The sequence below is a fragment of the Carcharodon carcharias genome, chromosome 22, assembly GCF_017639515.1.
Source record: "Carcharodon carcharias isolate sCarCar2 chromosome 22, sCarCar2.pri, whole genome shotgun sequence".
NCBI classification, from domain to species: domain Eukaryota; kingdom Metazoa; phylum Chordata; class Chondrichthyes; order Lamniformes; family Lamnidae; genus Carcharodon; species Carcharodon carcharias.
Genome location: NC_054488.1, coordinates 55,209,270 through 55,224,868, shown reverse-complemented (window position 1 = coordinate 55,224,868; position 15,599 = coordinate 55,209,270). Strand labels below are relative to the sequence as shown.

At 38.7% G+C, this 15,599-nt stretch overlaps 1 protein-coding gene across 4 annotated transcripts in view; it reads right to left on the bottom strand.

The window, feature by feature from the left end:
- Positions 1–246: 246 nt before the first annotated feature.
- Positions 247–15,599, bottom strand: part of pcyt2 (phosphate cytidylyltransferase 2, ethanolamine) — a 40,948-nt gene continuing 25,595 nt past the window's right edge. For all 4 annotated transcript variants that reach the window (XM_041217409.1, XM_041217410.1, XM_041217412.1 and 1 more), the window contains 3 exons: positions 12,149–12,214; positions 6,903–6,991; positions 247–1,908 (listed from right to left, as the gene is read on the bottom strand). In XM_041217409.1, coding sequence (XP_041073343.1) covers positions 1,788–1,908; positions 6,903–6,991; positions 12,149–12,214 — 276 coding nt within the window. In that variant the 3' untranslated portion in view covers positions 247–1,787. The remainder of the gene's footprint in view (positions 1,909–6,902; positions 6,992–12,148; positions 12,215–15,599) is intronic.

Below are 15,599 nucleotides of genomic sequence, written 5' to 3'. Positions count from 1 at the left end.
GAGCTAGCACAATTTCCTGCATAAACATTTATCATCTGTGCCATTCTCCAGGTACCAAGATCTCTAACTCATAGATTGGCAGTCTAAGCCAATTAAGCAATTGCAGCTTATAAAACAAATATGGGTCACAACTGAAAAAAGTAGAAACCAAATGAAAGTCAGTACATTAGGAGGAAAAGCATCAAAAAGAACATGAGAAAAAAAATAGCTAAAAATTTCCTTCTTATTCTGAAGTCAGCACATTGCTAATTCAAAGCCACACACAACTTGTGTGTTGGTTTATTTGTCAAGTTACACCAGCATACATTACTCAAGAGGCATTTGTTTTAATTCACCATTTGGAGAGAAGCAGATATTCAAAAGTTCTACAGACAGGTTTTCCAGGATATACATTCATTAAAACTGCAACAAGTTCAAGATAAACACAAAATAGGATATTTACATGTAGCACAGTGTAGTTCAAAAGCAAGCTGAACACATTAAAACCAAAGCCATAATAATGGTAAGCAACCATACAGAACACAAAATGTAATCTTCTGAAAAAAAAATTACTTCCCAGAAGTATGAGGGAGAAAAAAAATACAACAGTAGTATTACTCAAGCGTGTGTTGGGCAGCTACTACATATCAACAGGATGCTCTGACCACTATAATGGAACGGGTTCAGCTTCAAAGGCTCTCAGTGTTACTTAATCTGACTTTGATTATTGCAGAGAGATGTGGACTAGTAAGGATGCTAAGTAAAATTACTTAAATGGGAAAAAACCTAAAAAATATTTTTTCATAACTTCAAGCATAAAGATTCCTTGAGAGCTAGAAACTTAGTTTTAGTTCTTTTCTACATGTAGTGTTAAAATGCAGTAGGTAGCAATTTTGAACATTTTCTTCCTTAAACTGTTGATAAACGGAACTAAGATTTTATTTCTAATATATTTGACCTCAACTGTACGTATGTGCAATTGTACTATAATGGACTGCATGTACTGCAGACTTTTATTAAAATATTGTATGGTCCCAAGAAATAAAACCGCTACTAAAATGCATTGTGCCCAGGAATAATTAGAGCTACACCAATTATGCTAAGAAAAAGATTTAAGAGAAAACAAAGCACTGATGCTTTAATTTGCTGTTCACCCACTGGAGATTATGGCAGCTGGGGGGAGGGAGAAGAAATGGGACCCATTAATGGCTTATAGTTCAAGATCTTTATAAAACAAAAGTTTGGGATTTAAATTTGCCTCCTGTACTATGATGAGAAGGAAATTAAAAATAAACCATGGCTCATTATTTCAAATTCAACTGAAATTTTCTTGCTATTAGTAAACATCAAAGTTGCTTCAGTTTTAATTGCACCTTAAAATATCTTCATAAATAGAAAAGCAGCATGATACATACATAAAATTCAATTACCAAAAAAGTAATAGATATTTGAAAAGTCTACAATGTTATCAGACCTTTTACAGGTCAATTAAATGAAAATAGAAAATATAATTTTTAAATTATATACTTTAAAACTTTTTACAGCACTAGACTGTAAACATTCTTACAACTATCTGTATATGTACAAGCAGCTGGTTTAGTATGCCCAAAAAGTGCAGACTACCCCTTTAGTGCATCCCATTATTTTAAATTAAGTCTATTAAAAATATTAAAAGGTCCGCCAAGTAAATTCACTGCAAATCTAAAATGCAAAAGTCTAGTAAACATAAAACAAACAGTGCAGAAGAAAGACCATTCATTAAATGTAGTGTACTGGTGTAAATGGACATTGGTTATGTGTGGATAGCATTATTCACTGGATTTCTGGTCAAGAATTCCTTTCGTTCGTTCATCACATCTCTTCTTGATGGCCTCTATTGCTGCCAGCTCCTTAGCTTCTTTCTTTTGGTTTCTTGCCTCAAATTGTAATCTTTCAACAGCAGTAAAAGAAAAAAAAATCTTTAAAAAGTGCAAATATGAAATTCAAAATAGATTTCATGGTTACATAACTGTAGTATAAAGGATCCAGTGTTTTTGGAGAAAACTAGATCTTCATGAAACTATTCCCTCTTCCCCATCACATTTGGGGATATGCAAAAAAACAGCATATTGTTTATATTTGTCCTAATTGTTATAATTTTTCCTGGAATGCTTTATGTGGTTAGGTGCTTAAAAAGAAAACAACCATGAAATTTGCACTCCAGTTAAGGGATGTTTGGGCTAGGGAGTGAAACACTCCCCAGGTTGTCCAGTATCACATCAGCCCACCATACTTAGACACAGTTGTGACAGAATGGAGAAAATCTGAATCTAACAAAAGCTTATTAAAACTAAACCAGGTCTTGTAAACATAACATATTAAATCCAGTTTTCCAATGAAATGCTGCAAGAATTGAAAAAAAATAGTAATTATGAAATGGACAAGTATAAAAAAAGGCTGCATCTTAAAATTGATGTTAAACTGGATGCAAACTGCCTGCAAAATCGTGATAACTGAGACGTGGTCCCCCACTCCCCCCTTAGGCTCACATATATTTGAATGTAAAATATCCCATGCAACACTGATTCATAACACAATTTTTAAAAATGCTTTGAAAATGTTCCTTAAATATATTTAAGAATGGTGTTTGATTAATACAGCTGGTGAAAATTAATTTATCACAAAAAATAAAACATTTTGAATGAGTGTCTAGTCTACCAGTTGCAGGTACTCCAATTTTAAATAACTTGTACAAAAACATTTACTAGTTACATTAGTGTATAAACAGTTTTGGTAATTAACTTGTATTCTAAAGCTTTTATAATATGCTCATTATTGTCCTTGCACATTAAAAATAATTAAGAGCCTTCTTGAAGGACCACAAATGGGCACAATTAATGAAACTTGCAATGATGATGAGTTCATCTGGGGGATGGCCAGCCTCCAGAGTAATGCTTTTTAAGCTAGCACAAAAAGACTGCCAAACTCAATTTGCACAGATTGTAAATTGTGCTTAGAATTCCACGATATTTTGCTCTGGTTTGGCTGATTTCAGGAGAATTGCATTGCAAAGAAAGAGAGTAACCTAGCAAAATCTCTAGACAAATATTTTCAAATGCATGTAGCAAGCATTTATATATGGATCAATCTTTCAAAAACATATGAAATTGCTAAATTGTGATTAAGGACCACAGAATAAAATGGCAAGAATGAATACATTATCTATTGCAACTGGTCATCAGCAAATATTCTAAAATGCAGCCGTTTTCACAAGTGGTTCCTTTTTGTCCACCTCCACCATGTTGCATTCTTTCTTCAACAATATTGGCTGATGACTAATATCAAAATTTCTCCAAATTCTGCTCTCTAGCTTGCTATTGGTTTTGCAAGAGCAAAATTCACTGTATAAACATCCCTATAGAAAACCACACAATGTCTGTGCAATACACAGCAACATGGTTCAAACTGGAAATTTGAAAGCATATCTGCACTCTAAAACCTTGTGATGTGCACATTTTTTCCTTTAAAACCAACTTTTTTAAAAGGCTAATTCTATCCCATCTGAGGTACAGATTCCTGACATATTGTGTGAGCTCAGGTAGGCAGTTTCCAGGTTATTTGGGCAAGGAGAGCATTGTAACCAAGCCCAATTCAGTATTCACTTGATGTCCTCAAATGCACTTCTGCTGGATAGTGATTAGTAAAAATTTGGTCCCTTTTTCCCTTTTCTACATGAACCATATGATTAAGATCTGCACTTAAATTTCAAATATACCAAGCCATTTCCTATTCTATTCTATAAATTATAGCCTATTTTATGAAAACACTGGGTCATGTTTCTAATTTTCAAAAGGCAATAATTCTGCTACCAATAAACTCTTCCACCTTCAAATTCCCCACCATTCTGTTAATTATTTCTCCACATTTATGAAAGGAGAGATCTAGATGAAGGATTATTCCAAACAAAAAAATCTTCAGAATCACCGGTCTTGCTTTCCTCAACCATTTTACAAAGTTTCATTTCATCTGGGGACAGGGTGGCACAATGGGCCACATTATCTTCATGATCATGGAACCTGTGTTTTAGTTTAATTAAGTGAAATAAATTGTAGTGTCAACCTAGTTTCTATTAGGTGTGACTTCACAGCTCAAAACAGGCCAATATTCAACACCAATTAGAAACTGGCTGTCTGATGCAGAGAATCAGGTTGGCTGATGTAGGAAACAATTGTGATATTGATGCTAGGATGTTATTGTGGAATCTTTACTCTCACTCAGTGTGCTATAATTTATCAGAAAGGGTGCATATAGACATATTATGTGCCAAAAAACCTCAATAGCACTCCTCACTTTAAAGATTACAAATGTTCATAAGTAAAAAATGTTTAGAAAAAGCTTTTAAAAAAGTGTCTGTGAATCTTCATACCGTAAACTGTCAAGAAGCACAGCACACCAGGCACTGATTTACTGGACAGGTAACTTTCATAAGATCTTATAGGTTTAGCACAAGAACTTAATATTAATTTGACTTAACAGAAGTACCAAAACAAGTTACTTTCATCACCTCCTCAAATTTGATCTTCAATCTATCACTTCAACCAGATTATCAAAATGGACACAATAACTGGTCTCAGCACCTCTTGACCAGGAAGTCCTGGGGGAAACCAGTCCTACCACAGTCAAGCAGCCTGCTGTGGCTTGCTGTCTGGTCTCATACAAAGAAAAGCCACTTGACTGAAATACTGGTAAGTTGTTGGCACTTAAGGAAAAAATTGCAGTAAACGGCAAGTCTTCAGAAGAAAATGGAAAACCTTTTTTGGATTAACAATTTGTCACAAGCAGATTTAAAATATCTCATTCTGAACAAGTTATGAGGAAGGGTTCCCACAATAACTAAAGATCTTAAAAGGGACAGTGGCTGTAGATCATTCCTTAACTTTGCCCAATCTACCCACCTACGTGAATGATGGCAAATAGCTTTTGTATCATTTCTGCTTACTCAGCATCTGATAAGAATGTGTGAAATATCTTAACATGAAAGGGTGAACAGTCTTATGCTTACATAATGCCAATTAACCAGTCACTCAAAATTTGCCTCCATTAAAATTCATAAAACATTCATCTAAATCAACCCAAGACTCCTCAGCAATTATATTTACTATATGGTGTCTCATAGCCATACAAACAATCAATTGACATCAGCTTCTCTTAGCCAGGGTCATTATTTCTAAGCGCTCCCCTCCCAAACATTTATTCAGGTTTATGCAGGAAGAATGGCTGATTGGATTAGATAATGGAGCTGTACATTTTCATGCAGTCCACTACAAACTGTTTTCATCTGTTTTAAAAAAAAGACATACAAGAGAACAACCTTGTTCCCTTTTACCCTTCTTCACAGAACACAACTTACAAATATGCCCATTTATAAAATATATTGGGCCATAACTTCCAAGCTCCCCAGTAGCGGAATGGGGGGGTACCTCAAAGATGCGTTGGGGAATCCCCTTCAGAAGTTCATAGGCAAAATAACTCTACTTCTGCTCCTAGTTTCTATGTTTCTATCAAGAAGGAGTTAGATATAGCTCTTGGGGCGAAAGGGATCAAAGGGTATCGGGAGAAAGCAGGAGCAGGCTATTGAGTTGGGTAATCAGCCATGATCATAATGAATGGCGGAGCAGGCTCGAAGGGCCAAGTGGCCTACTCCTGCTCCTAGTGTCTATGTAAGACTAAAATGGCAAGTGCCCGGAAGTGCAAACTGCCCTGCACTGGGAACCATCTGAAAATCTGATTTAAATTGCAAATTACGGATGGTCCCGACTGGGATACACCAATAGTTACCCAAAAAAATGTTAGAAAGATTAAAACCACTTCTAACTTCTGATAACTATTGTACACTCCCAGACCAACACCCCCAGGGGTCTCCCCCAATACCACTGCCATCACCCACCCCCCCCGAGGCCTCTTGCTGCAATCTCCTGACAGCCCTCTCCACAGGACTCCTCTGGCCACTAAGGGGTCTCCCCCACCCCCCTCCCCGACACAGGACTCCTCCGACCCAGAAGGGGACCCCTCTCTGACACCCCCATTCCCCGACTATCCCCACACCCCTAAGGGGACTCTTTTCCCCTCCCCCACTCCCTAGAGGACTCTTTCCCCCCAACCAATACTCCCCCCAACCCGAGGGGACTCCCCACTCAATTCCCTGGTTACCCCCACACCTCCGAGGGGACTCCCCCACCCCTCCGCTGCAGGATTCCCCCCAACCTCATGGGACTCTCTTCCCGCAACATCCACCCTCCCCTTGGGACTCGTCTCCCACAACCCCCCACCAACCACCTGCATGGGACACCTCAAACCCCCCCCACTCCTCCAACTCTCACCATGGACCCCACCCCACCACCACAACCTCCGACACTCCCACCGGATTTCCGATCCCCCACCCAACCCCAAAACCTGTCCACTTACCTTCTCCCTGGCATGTCAAGGGCCTTTAAACTTAGTTAGTACCATATAAAAAGGGGGAGTGGCTTTCTTCACTTCCACTCTCCTGGACTTCAACGCTGGGCCTTGGGCATATGCTGCACTGCCTGGGTCCCGCTCGGCCTGAGTTGGAAGGTCAGGCGAGATAGCATCAAAAAAAAATTTGAGGTAAGGAATTGGGCATGGAATCTGACAGTGATTGCCAATCCAAGTAAGTCAGGCCTGTTGTTTTACCCTGATAGCACAAATAGCAAATACTATGCTAGTATTAAATCGGCATTAAAATCCCAAATGTTAAGTACAATGGCAGTACAGAATTATCATTCATAACACAATCCTCATGTTGTAGTTCTAACTCATAAAGCTGGGAATTATTTTCAGAGACAATTCCCATCTAAAATATTAGATTATAAAAAAAGGGAAATAGCCAGCAATTGGTTTAAAAGAGATCAATTTTTCCTCACCTGTTCTTAATTATTCTTTGAACAATGTGGTCTGTAGTGAGATCATTCCCACTTTGGATGGATTTGAAGATGTTGCGTCGTTTAGGTTCCTGCAACAAAATGAAAATACAATGAAAAAAAACTGAACACTCATATGAACATACAAACTAGGAGGCCACTTGGCCCTTCAAGCCTGCTCCACCATTCAATAAGATCATGGCTGATCTGATCGTAACCCCCCACCTACCCAGATAAATCTTCATCCCCCTTGTTAATCGAGGATCTATCTAGCTCTGCCTTAAAAATGTTCAAAGGTCCCGCTTCCATTGCCTTTTGAGGTAGAGAGTTCCAAAGACTCATGACCCTCAGAAAAAAAATTCTCCTCATCCCAGTCTTAAATGAGCGACTTCTAGCTCTCAATTCTCCCACAAGAAATATCCTCTCCACATCCAATCTGTCAAGGACCCTCAGGATCTTAAAGGTTTCAATCAAGCCACCTCTTATTCTTCTAAACTCCATTGGATACAAGCCTAACCTGTCCAAACTTTCCTTATAAGATAACCTGCCCATGCCTGGTATTAGCTTAGTAAACCTTCTCTGAACTGCTAATACATTTATATCCTTCCTTAAATAAGACGACCAAAACTGTAGGCAATACTCCAGATGTGGTCTCACCAGTGCCCTGTACAAATGAAGCATAACCTCCTTAATTTTGTATTTAATTCCCCTCGCAATGAACAATAATGTTCTATTAACTTTCCTAATTACTTGCTGTACCTGTGTACTTAATTTTTGTGATTCATGCACTAGGAAACCCAGATCCCTTTGATTCTGAGCTCTGCAATCTCTCACCATTCCGATAATAAGCTTTGTTCTTCCTGCCAAAATGGACAACTTCACATGTGCCAGGTCTTTGCCCACTCACTTAACCTACGTCACTTTGTAGATGCCTTAAGTCCTCCTCGCAACTTACCTTCTTGTCTTTGTGTCGTCAGCAAATTTAGCAACCATACCACCCGTCCCTTCAGCCAAGATATTTATATAAATTGTAAAAAGTTGAGGCCCCAGCACTGATCCTTGTGGCACTGCACTCGTTACATCCCACCAACCAGAAAAAGACCCATTTATGACTACCCTCTTTCCTGTTAGCTAGCCAATCTTCTATCCATGCCAATATATAATTCCCTACACCATGAGCGTATCAAATCTAAGTACAGTACATCCACCAATTCCCCTTTAACCAAAGCACATGAGACTCCTTCAAAGAACTCCAATAAGTTGGTTAAACATGATTTCCCTTTCAGGGAACCAGGTTGAGTCTGCCTGATTGCCATAAACTTTTCTAAGTGCCCAGCTATAACATCTTTAATAATATCTTCCAAATTTTTCCCAATGACAGATGTTAAGCTAACTGGTCTGTAGTTTCCTGCTTTTTGTCTCCCTCCCTTTTTGAATCTCGAAGGGCATGTTACACAAAAGAATTAAGGTAATAACTTTTTTTGCTCAGGTTTAATATAAAACTGCCATGGCATTTTCGTTCATTTTAGAATATGAAGCATTCAAATGCTACTTGTCTTGTTCTCAGGTGGTAAAAAAGTTCTTGTTCTGCAATACTGCAGAAATGTGGTCTAGATCAAGACATTTGGGTTGAAAGTGAATCACTTTTAGGTGATCTGAAATGGATTTTCATTAAGGCCGGAGCAAACTGAATCCTACATACATACTCTTTTTTTAAAAAAAGAAAATAGGTTTACCAGAAGTATTGATTTGATTTCATTTATAAAATGGAATCCAGGAATGTGCTACAATGTGAAAATGTCAGACTTCAAATACAAATATACACACTACTTTCCACATCAGCCCTAAATGTGGGACATGCTGCAGGTACCCACAAAAAACAGATTTGAGTGCCCTTTAATTGAAATGTCAGCAGAAAATATCTAAAAGAGTTTTAACATTTGCTTCCATTCTCTCAGGTAGTGCATTCCAGATCCTAATGGCTTGTTGCAAGTTTTGTCCTTATGTCAATGATGGCCCTTTGGCCATTCACCTTTAAATCAGTGTCCTCTGGTTTTTGATCCTTCCACCAATGGGAACAGATTCTCCCTATCTAGACCCCTCATGACTTTAAACACATCTTATCAAATCTCCTCTCAATCTTCTCTTTAACAGCAGTCACAGCTTCTCCAACTAGCTACTTAACTGAAGTCCCTAATCCCTGGAACAATTCTAGCAAATCTTTTATGCACCTTCTGTAATGCCTTTAATATCCTTCCTAAAATGTGGTGCCCAGAATTGGACATAATCCTCCTGCTGAGGCTGAGCCAGAGTTTTATAAAAGGTTCACCATAACTTCCTTGCTTTTGTACTTTATACCTCTATTTAAGAGGCCAGGATTCTGCAAGCCTTTTAACTATTTTCTCAACCTGACCTGTTACCTTCAATGATTTATGCACATATACCCCCAGATCTCTGTTCTTGCATCTCCTTTAGAATTCAGCTTTATTTTTTATTGCCTCTCCTTGTTCTCCCTATCAAAATGCACCGCTTCACACTTCTTGACATTAAATTTCACCAGCCTGTCAATGTCCTCCTGACTTCACACGTATTAAGCATTTCCAGTGTTTTCTGTTTTTACCTAAATGAGTTGTTGTACAGCATTCCAAGACAAATGTACTAGTGAATTCAGTTTTAATTTGCAGCATTTAAGTGGAAGTGGAGGGGAAGATGAGTAAAAGTAGAGCTAGGAATGAGAGTGGCCAAAAGTAAAAACGTCTGAAAATTAGTGCCTGAAAATAGAAAGGTCTGAAATTTTTTGTAACAAGGAATCATGCAATTATAGAACCTTTTATGATCTGCAGTGAATGCTAGTGTTTCTAGGCAACTTCAAATGGGTGGAATATTAGACTTCAAGTGGATAAAAACATTAGTTTTCCCTTTATTTACTTTCAGTTTCCATGCCAAGACTGTGGACCAATGCATTTGTATAAAATCACCAGTGACCTCAGCTTTCAATGCAATTAATGCATGTAACACAGGGTGAAGTCCATACCAACAACAGAACATGACCTTTGACACTAAAAGATTTATGAATAAGTTTCCAAATTTTTCAAACACTGCTCCATTGGTTTGGTTTTGCCTTTTAACGGATCTTAGGTATAAGTATGCAACTCAAATCCATCATACCACTCAAGAAAAACTTGCATCTATGCCTTATATGTAGAAAAAAATGCTCGTCAAAGATGTGCAGTTTTTCTGTTTTATCTTGTACAAGTTCTGAACAGCTGCAACCTATTGATATAAATTACTGAACTGATATCTTACTATTGCAGAAAGATTGGGTGATTACACAATATATGATTTTAAAAATAAAATTATGAAAGGAATTGATAATGTAGACATGGTCCTTTGTGGACTATGGCTAATTACTCAGAGTATTTTTAAAAATTGCAATCACGGAACATGAGTACAAAGTTAGCAACCATCTTTGCTCACAAAACATTTGATGCTGTGTCAATTAACTTTTTTGATAATCTCCATACAGTTTGTCAACAATACGAATAAAGACAAAGATGATAAAATACTATATGAAACATGCTACTGGGAATATAGATGGCTGTGAAATGCAGATGGTCACAATTAATAAATTGGGTTAAAATGGATTCAAACGTAATTACCCTAGGAAGCTGAAAAGAATAAGAAAAATCAAAAACAACACTATGTTGTCCGGATATGCTTTTCTTGTAAATGTTGCTATCTCTTATGTGTATTTAAAAGCAGGACAAATTAGCAATTGCAAAAGCCTTTAATGCACCAAAACTTCCTGCATTTTGGTAATGCTGATAAGAGCACAGTTATGCTGCCCAGGCTATGTCATTTACCAAACAGCGTTTTGTGAAGCAAACTGGAATGGAAGCAAATCAGGATGAACAGGAAAAGAGACACAAGGGAAAATCATCATAATATCAACAACTATGAACATCTCAGCTGATTGCAGGAGCTGCTGAATAGCAATGTCACGTGTTCTGAGAATCATGGTACTGGGCTGAAGTGGCAAGGGCTGAATATTAAAGAGCAAGTTGTCCAGAGTCCAGTGGCTCTCAGAAAGCTGAACATTCGGCACAATTATCAAAACAGAAAACACTGAAACTACCTAGTTAGGTCCAAAGGGAACATGCATATCTGATGCTCCAGGTGCAAGACCCTCCCTCACAACTTAAAATATTAATGGTCTCCAATCTGTCTGACAAATGTAAAATTATTCTAAAGGTTGAGTGTCCAAAATGCAAATAACAACATACTAGCTGCACCCAGAGTAAGCACAGATGATCGAAATTCATGGAGCTGTTTGAGCCTCTACAGATCAGCCGCCCTCAGGGGTCTTTCGCTCTGAATGAAGTGGTTTACCAGATGAAGGGTCCTTTATGGGAACCTGGATTCCCTTCCATTCACCGGTTGCTCCTTAATGGGCACCAGGCCCAGACCTGGACTACCAACCCTTCCATTAACCGGCACCTCAGCAAATTTTCTCCATTTCTCACCTCCCTTCAAGACAACATCCTGCAAATTCATCTGGCCTCTGTCACTACGAAAATGTGAAAGGTCAACCAAGAACCTCAGCCACATCTGTGGACCGCGACCAGGTCTGGGCTGGTGCAAAGATGAGTGATAGCTCCCCTGGGTCTACACCCAGTCTTGTTGCTAGCAGAGATTTTCTGGGCTTTCTGACACTCCCTCTTCAATTTTCTTTTTCTGCTTCTTCTCCTTGGCCTCCTGGAACCTGCTGAACAGGTCGGATTCATCATCCAGCAACTGGTCGAAAAACAATTGCGACGGTGCAGCCAAAAGTTTCCTGCATGGTGGCAGCGGGCCAGTCACAATAACTGCTCCTCAACCTCCAATCACACTTTCCCTTCCTCCCACCCTTTAGCTCCTCCAATCATAGATTCTGTCTCTTGAGGAGCAGCAAGAGCGTGGGAGAAGGAGAATCTGAGTTTAGAGGAGCAGCTTTGTCTCTGCCATACCTGCTGCTCCTCCAATCAGAACTCTGCAGTCAGTTCTCACTCTCACTAACTGAGTGCTGAGTTGTGATTCTTTTTAAGCCTCGTATGTTGGACTGGCCCCGAATTAGCAGATTTCTGAGAAGCTGAGGTGCCAATATTGGAAATCCATCAAACAGCAGAAATTTCTCACCCCTGCTCAGTTCAATTATGAAATAATTATCTTTATTAATGCACTATAGTTCAGAGGACAAATCTTAAACTTACAGCATATGGGTCTGAAGCATCTTTATCAGCCATTACTTCTGTCTTTCCATGACAGACCAAGTCAACCTAGAGAGAAAAGACTATTAGCAAACAGTTCACATAGCTCATTCATCACTTTATATCGAATAGATGGACAAGTAACAGCAAACAGCTTGGATTTGGCCTGGTGCTTCAAGGCTCAAGTCCTTTGATGTCACTAATCTTTTTATCTTCTTTCTTCCCTGAACCCATCTCATCAAACTAGAAAAGCAAAATATTTTCAAATTCTTGAGGTCAGAACCAAAATTGGATAGTTTTTCAGCTCATTTGTCCAGTAAATCAGCACGGGACATAATAACACAAATTAGCTCAGAGAAAAATGTTAAACTTAATGAAATACTACATCGAAGCACAAGATGATTTTGTAAGTGTAGTGTAAAGCTTTGAAACTAATGATCAATGAGTTCATCCAAGGGATTTGGGGTAGAATCCAATTGAGACTGATGTAAAAGCAATTTCCCAACAGTATGCAAAAGAGCTAATGAGCTTTCAACAGTCGAAAAAGAAATCACTCTCAAATGTTCAAGACCTCAGCACAATATTTTCAAATTCAGTACTACTTTGCTCATCCTAGAAACTCAAAACCATGCTGATAAGAGAGGAGGAATAATACTAGGGTAAATTTGCATTCCAACATGGGGTGCAGCTAATGCAGTCCAAACATTTTTCTGTTCACCAGCATCAATTTCTCACATTGATATATACAAAAAAATCCCTGTATTATAAGGTTACTTCATCCAGACCCTCATTTTAATTTCACTACAAGATGTTTCAATTCTTTGTCGGGGGGGTCATAGATCTGAAACACTAAATCTGATATATTCCTTTGGGAATTCCTGTCTGCATGACCTGTTCAATATTTCCATGATTTTCTGCTAATTTTTCAGATTTTCAGCATCAGTTTTAGGTTCAGTTAAAGACTGAACTTATAGGATTGGGATCCTGTGTACAATGAACTGGGCCATTTCCTGACTCACTGTTAAAAGTCCATGCCCTCAATGTCCTTCACCCACATTATGGATGAGCAATGGTGCATTTTTACAAAATGATTAAATTGATGTAGAATTAAATTCAGTGAAAACTGATCTTAGTTCGCCTTCCCTCAGCAATGTCGTACAAGACTACCAATACTTTTGTCTAAAGTACAATGCTGAACATTTCTGAATAGTTTAAGATAGTTGCCCAATTTAATTTAGTTTGGGAGGGACACAGAGCAAAAACATATAATTTCAGTTTATATTTTTGGTACTGAAACTTCAAAGTGTTTTACTAAACATCTGTTTCCTCTCCCTTTATGCAGCACAACTTAAAAAAATGTTCACATACAGATCATTTGAAAACCAAACAACACTGATTTAAGATGATTGGCAAAAGGAGCAATGGTGACATGGGGAGAAACTTTTTTTTATTTAATGCAGCATGTGGTTAGGATCTGGAGTGCTCTGCCCGAGAGTGCGGTGGAGACAGGTTCAATTGAGGCCTTCAAAAGAGAATTGGATGACTATCTGAAATGAAAAGAATTGGAAGGCAACAGGGAAAAGAAAAGAAGTGGTAACAGGCGAGTTGTTCTTTCAGAGAGACAGCACGGGCATGACCGGCCAAATGCCCTCCTACTGCGCGGTAACCATTATATCATTCTATAATCCCACAATCACTGCAACTTAATACTTCCAGATTCTATGAAATTACAACATGCTTCTGGTAATATGGAGGGGACGTGTTGATTACAGCATTGATTATAGTATTTTGATATAGTATTTGGCAATTTAACACTCCATGCCCTCCAGTGGCTAGTGACAGAAGGCCTGCAGGTTAATTGCTCCGAGCTGCAAACTTTGAAGGAACTGTAGTTGAGGGGGAAAACAGAGAAAGGGTTTTTTTTCTCCCCATTAAAATATCTGCCAACACATACTGAAGTCTAATAATGTTGGAATTGTGTGGCAGATATTGTTCACTGCATTAGAATTTGAAAAGGCACTGGAGTCAAATTTACTCGCCTGCAACGTTGCACAGTCAACAGTCAACTGGAGAGTATACTGTTTCGTGCTATGTAATTATAGATGACCAAGGGTACATTTTTTGCAAAATGATTAAATGGATGTAGAATTAAATTTAGTGATCACTGATTTTAGTTTCAGAACTTCAGGACTGTTGGAAAAAAAAGTCATGTTGTTGAAGTGTAAGCAAGCCTGACTGGTAATCTTAAATCAGTTGTCAGTGTAATTCTTAGCACACTTGGGATTGCCCAGTCGCAGATCACATCTAACGTTAGGCATTATGTTCTGAGTTTTGCCAGCACAGGTCAGTTGAGTATACTCAGTACTCTGCCTATTGCAAGCAGCCAAAGGAACATGCTGTTGGATACAGTCCACCAGTTGTTGGGGCATAAGGTCTGTGTACCTAAGCACTGAAATTCATATACCACGTTACTTATTTGAGAGGTTGGCGGACGTCTTTTTTGCTTGACTGCAATAGCTTGTTAGTGGAAAACACCACTCGTGTTACCACTGCATTATAGCAGAATGAAACAGCTAGCTTTACCTGCTGCTCAAATGTTTGAGATACTTTACACTTCTGGGATAATTTGAGGTCAACTGGGCACTTTTCAGGTCCAAAGGTGGCAGCCTTAAGCCTGTTCATGAGTTTGTGAGATAGGCAGTGAGCAATGATCCAATCAGGACTGATATTTTCCTGCACAATAGCTGTGATGCACCCCATTTTGGCATTAAGCTTGCACAGTAAGCATATCGCTTGGGCCCTGTTTACAAGACTGCCAGTAAGGATAATCTTGTACAGATGTAGGAATGCCAACACGTATATTGACCAGTGAAGGTAGGCTTGCGGTAGACATTAGTAGTGAACCATTAATGATTTCTCAACTAGCACATTGAGGAAAAGGAGCTCCATTAGACTGCTCCATTTTAAAGGTGAATTTGAAGGCAGGCTGGAGTGCATTAAGGTGTGTAAGGAAATTCTTATGTGCAGCTGCACATTCAAATATAGCAAACGTGTCATCTACATTATGGGAAATGTGCAAGGGTAGGAGGTTAAGGGTCATTCCATTGAAAACACATTTCTCATGGAAACCCACGAAAATGTTAGAGAGAGTTGGTCTCAGAGGGGAACCCATGGCAACACCATCTATTTAGGCACACATAACATCATTAAAATGGAATTCATATTCCTTTTGGCTGCATAGGACAGATTCCTGCATATGTGCCCAATATACCTCAAATTAACCTGGAATGGTAAAGTATCTCAAAAATTTCAGCAATAGGTGAAGCTAGCCTTACATCATTGGCAGATTGTAACAAACAGCATGTCCCTTCAGCTGTTTGCAACAGACAAGAGTACTGACCATACTCAACCAACCCACGCTTGTAAAGCTCATAACATAAAAATTAGAGGTGAC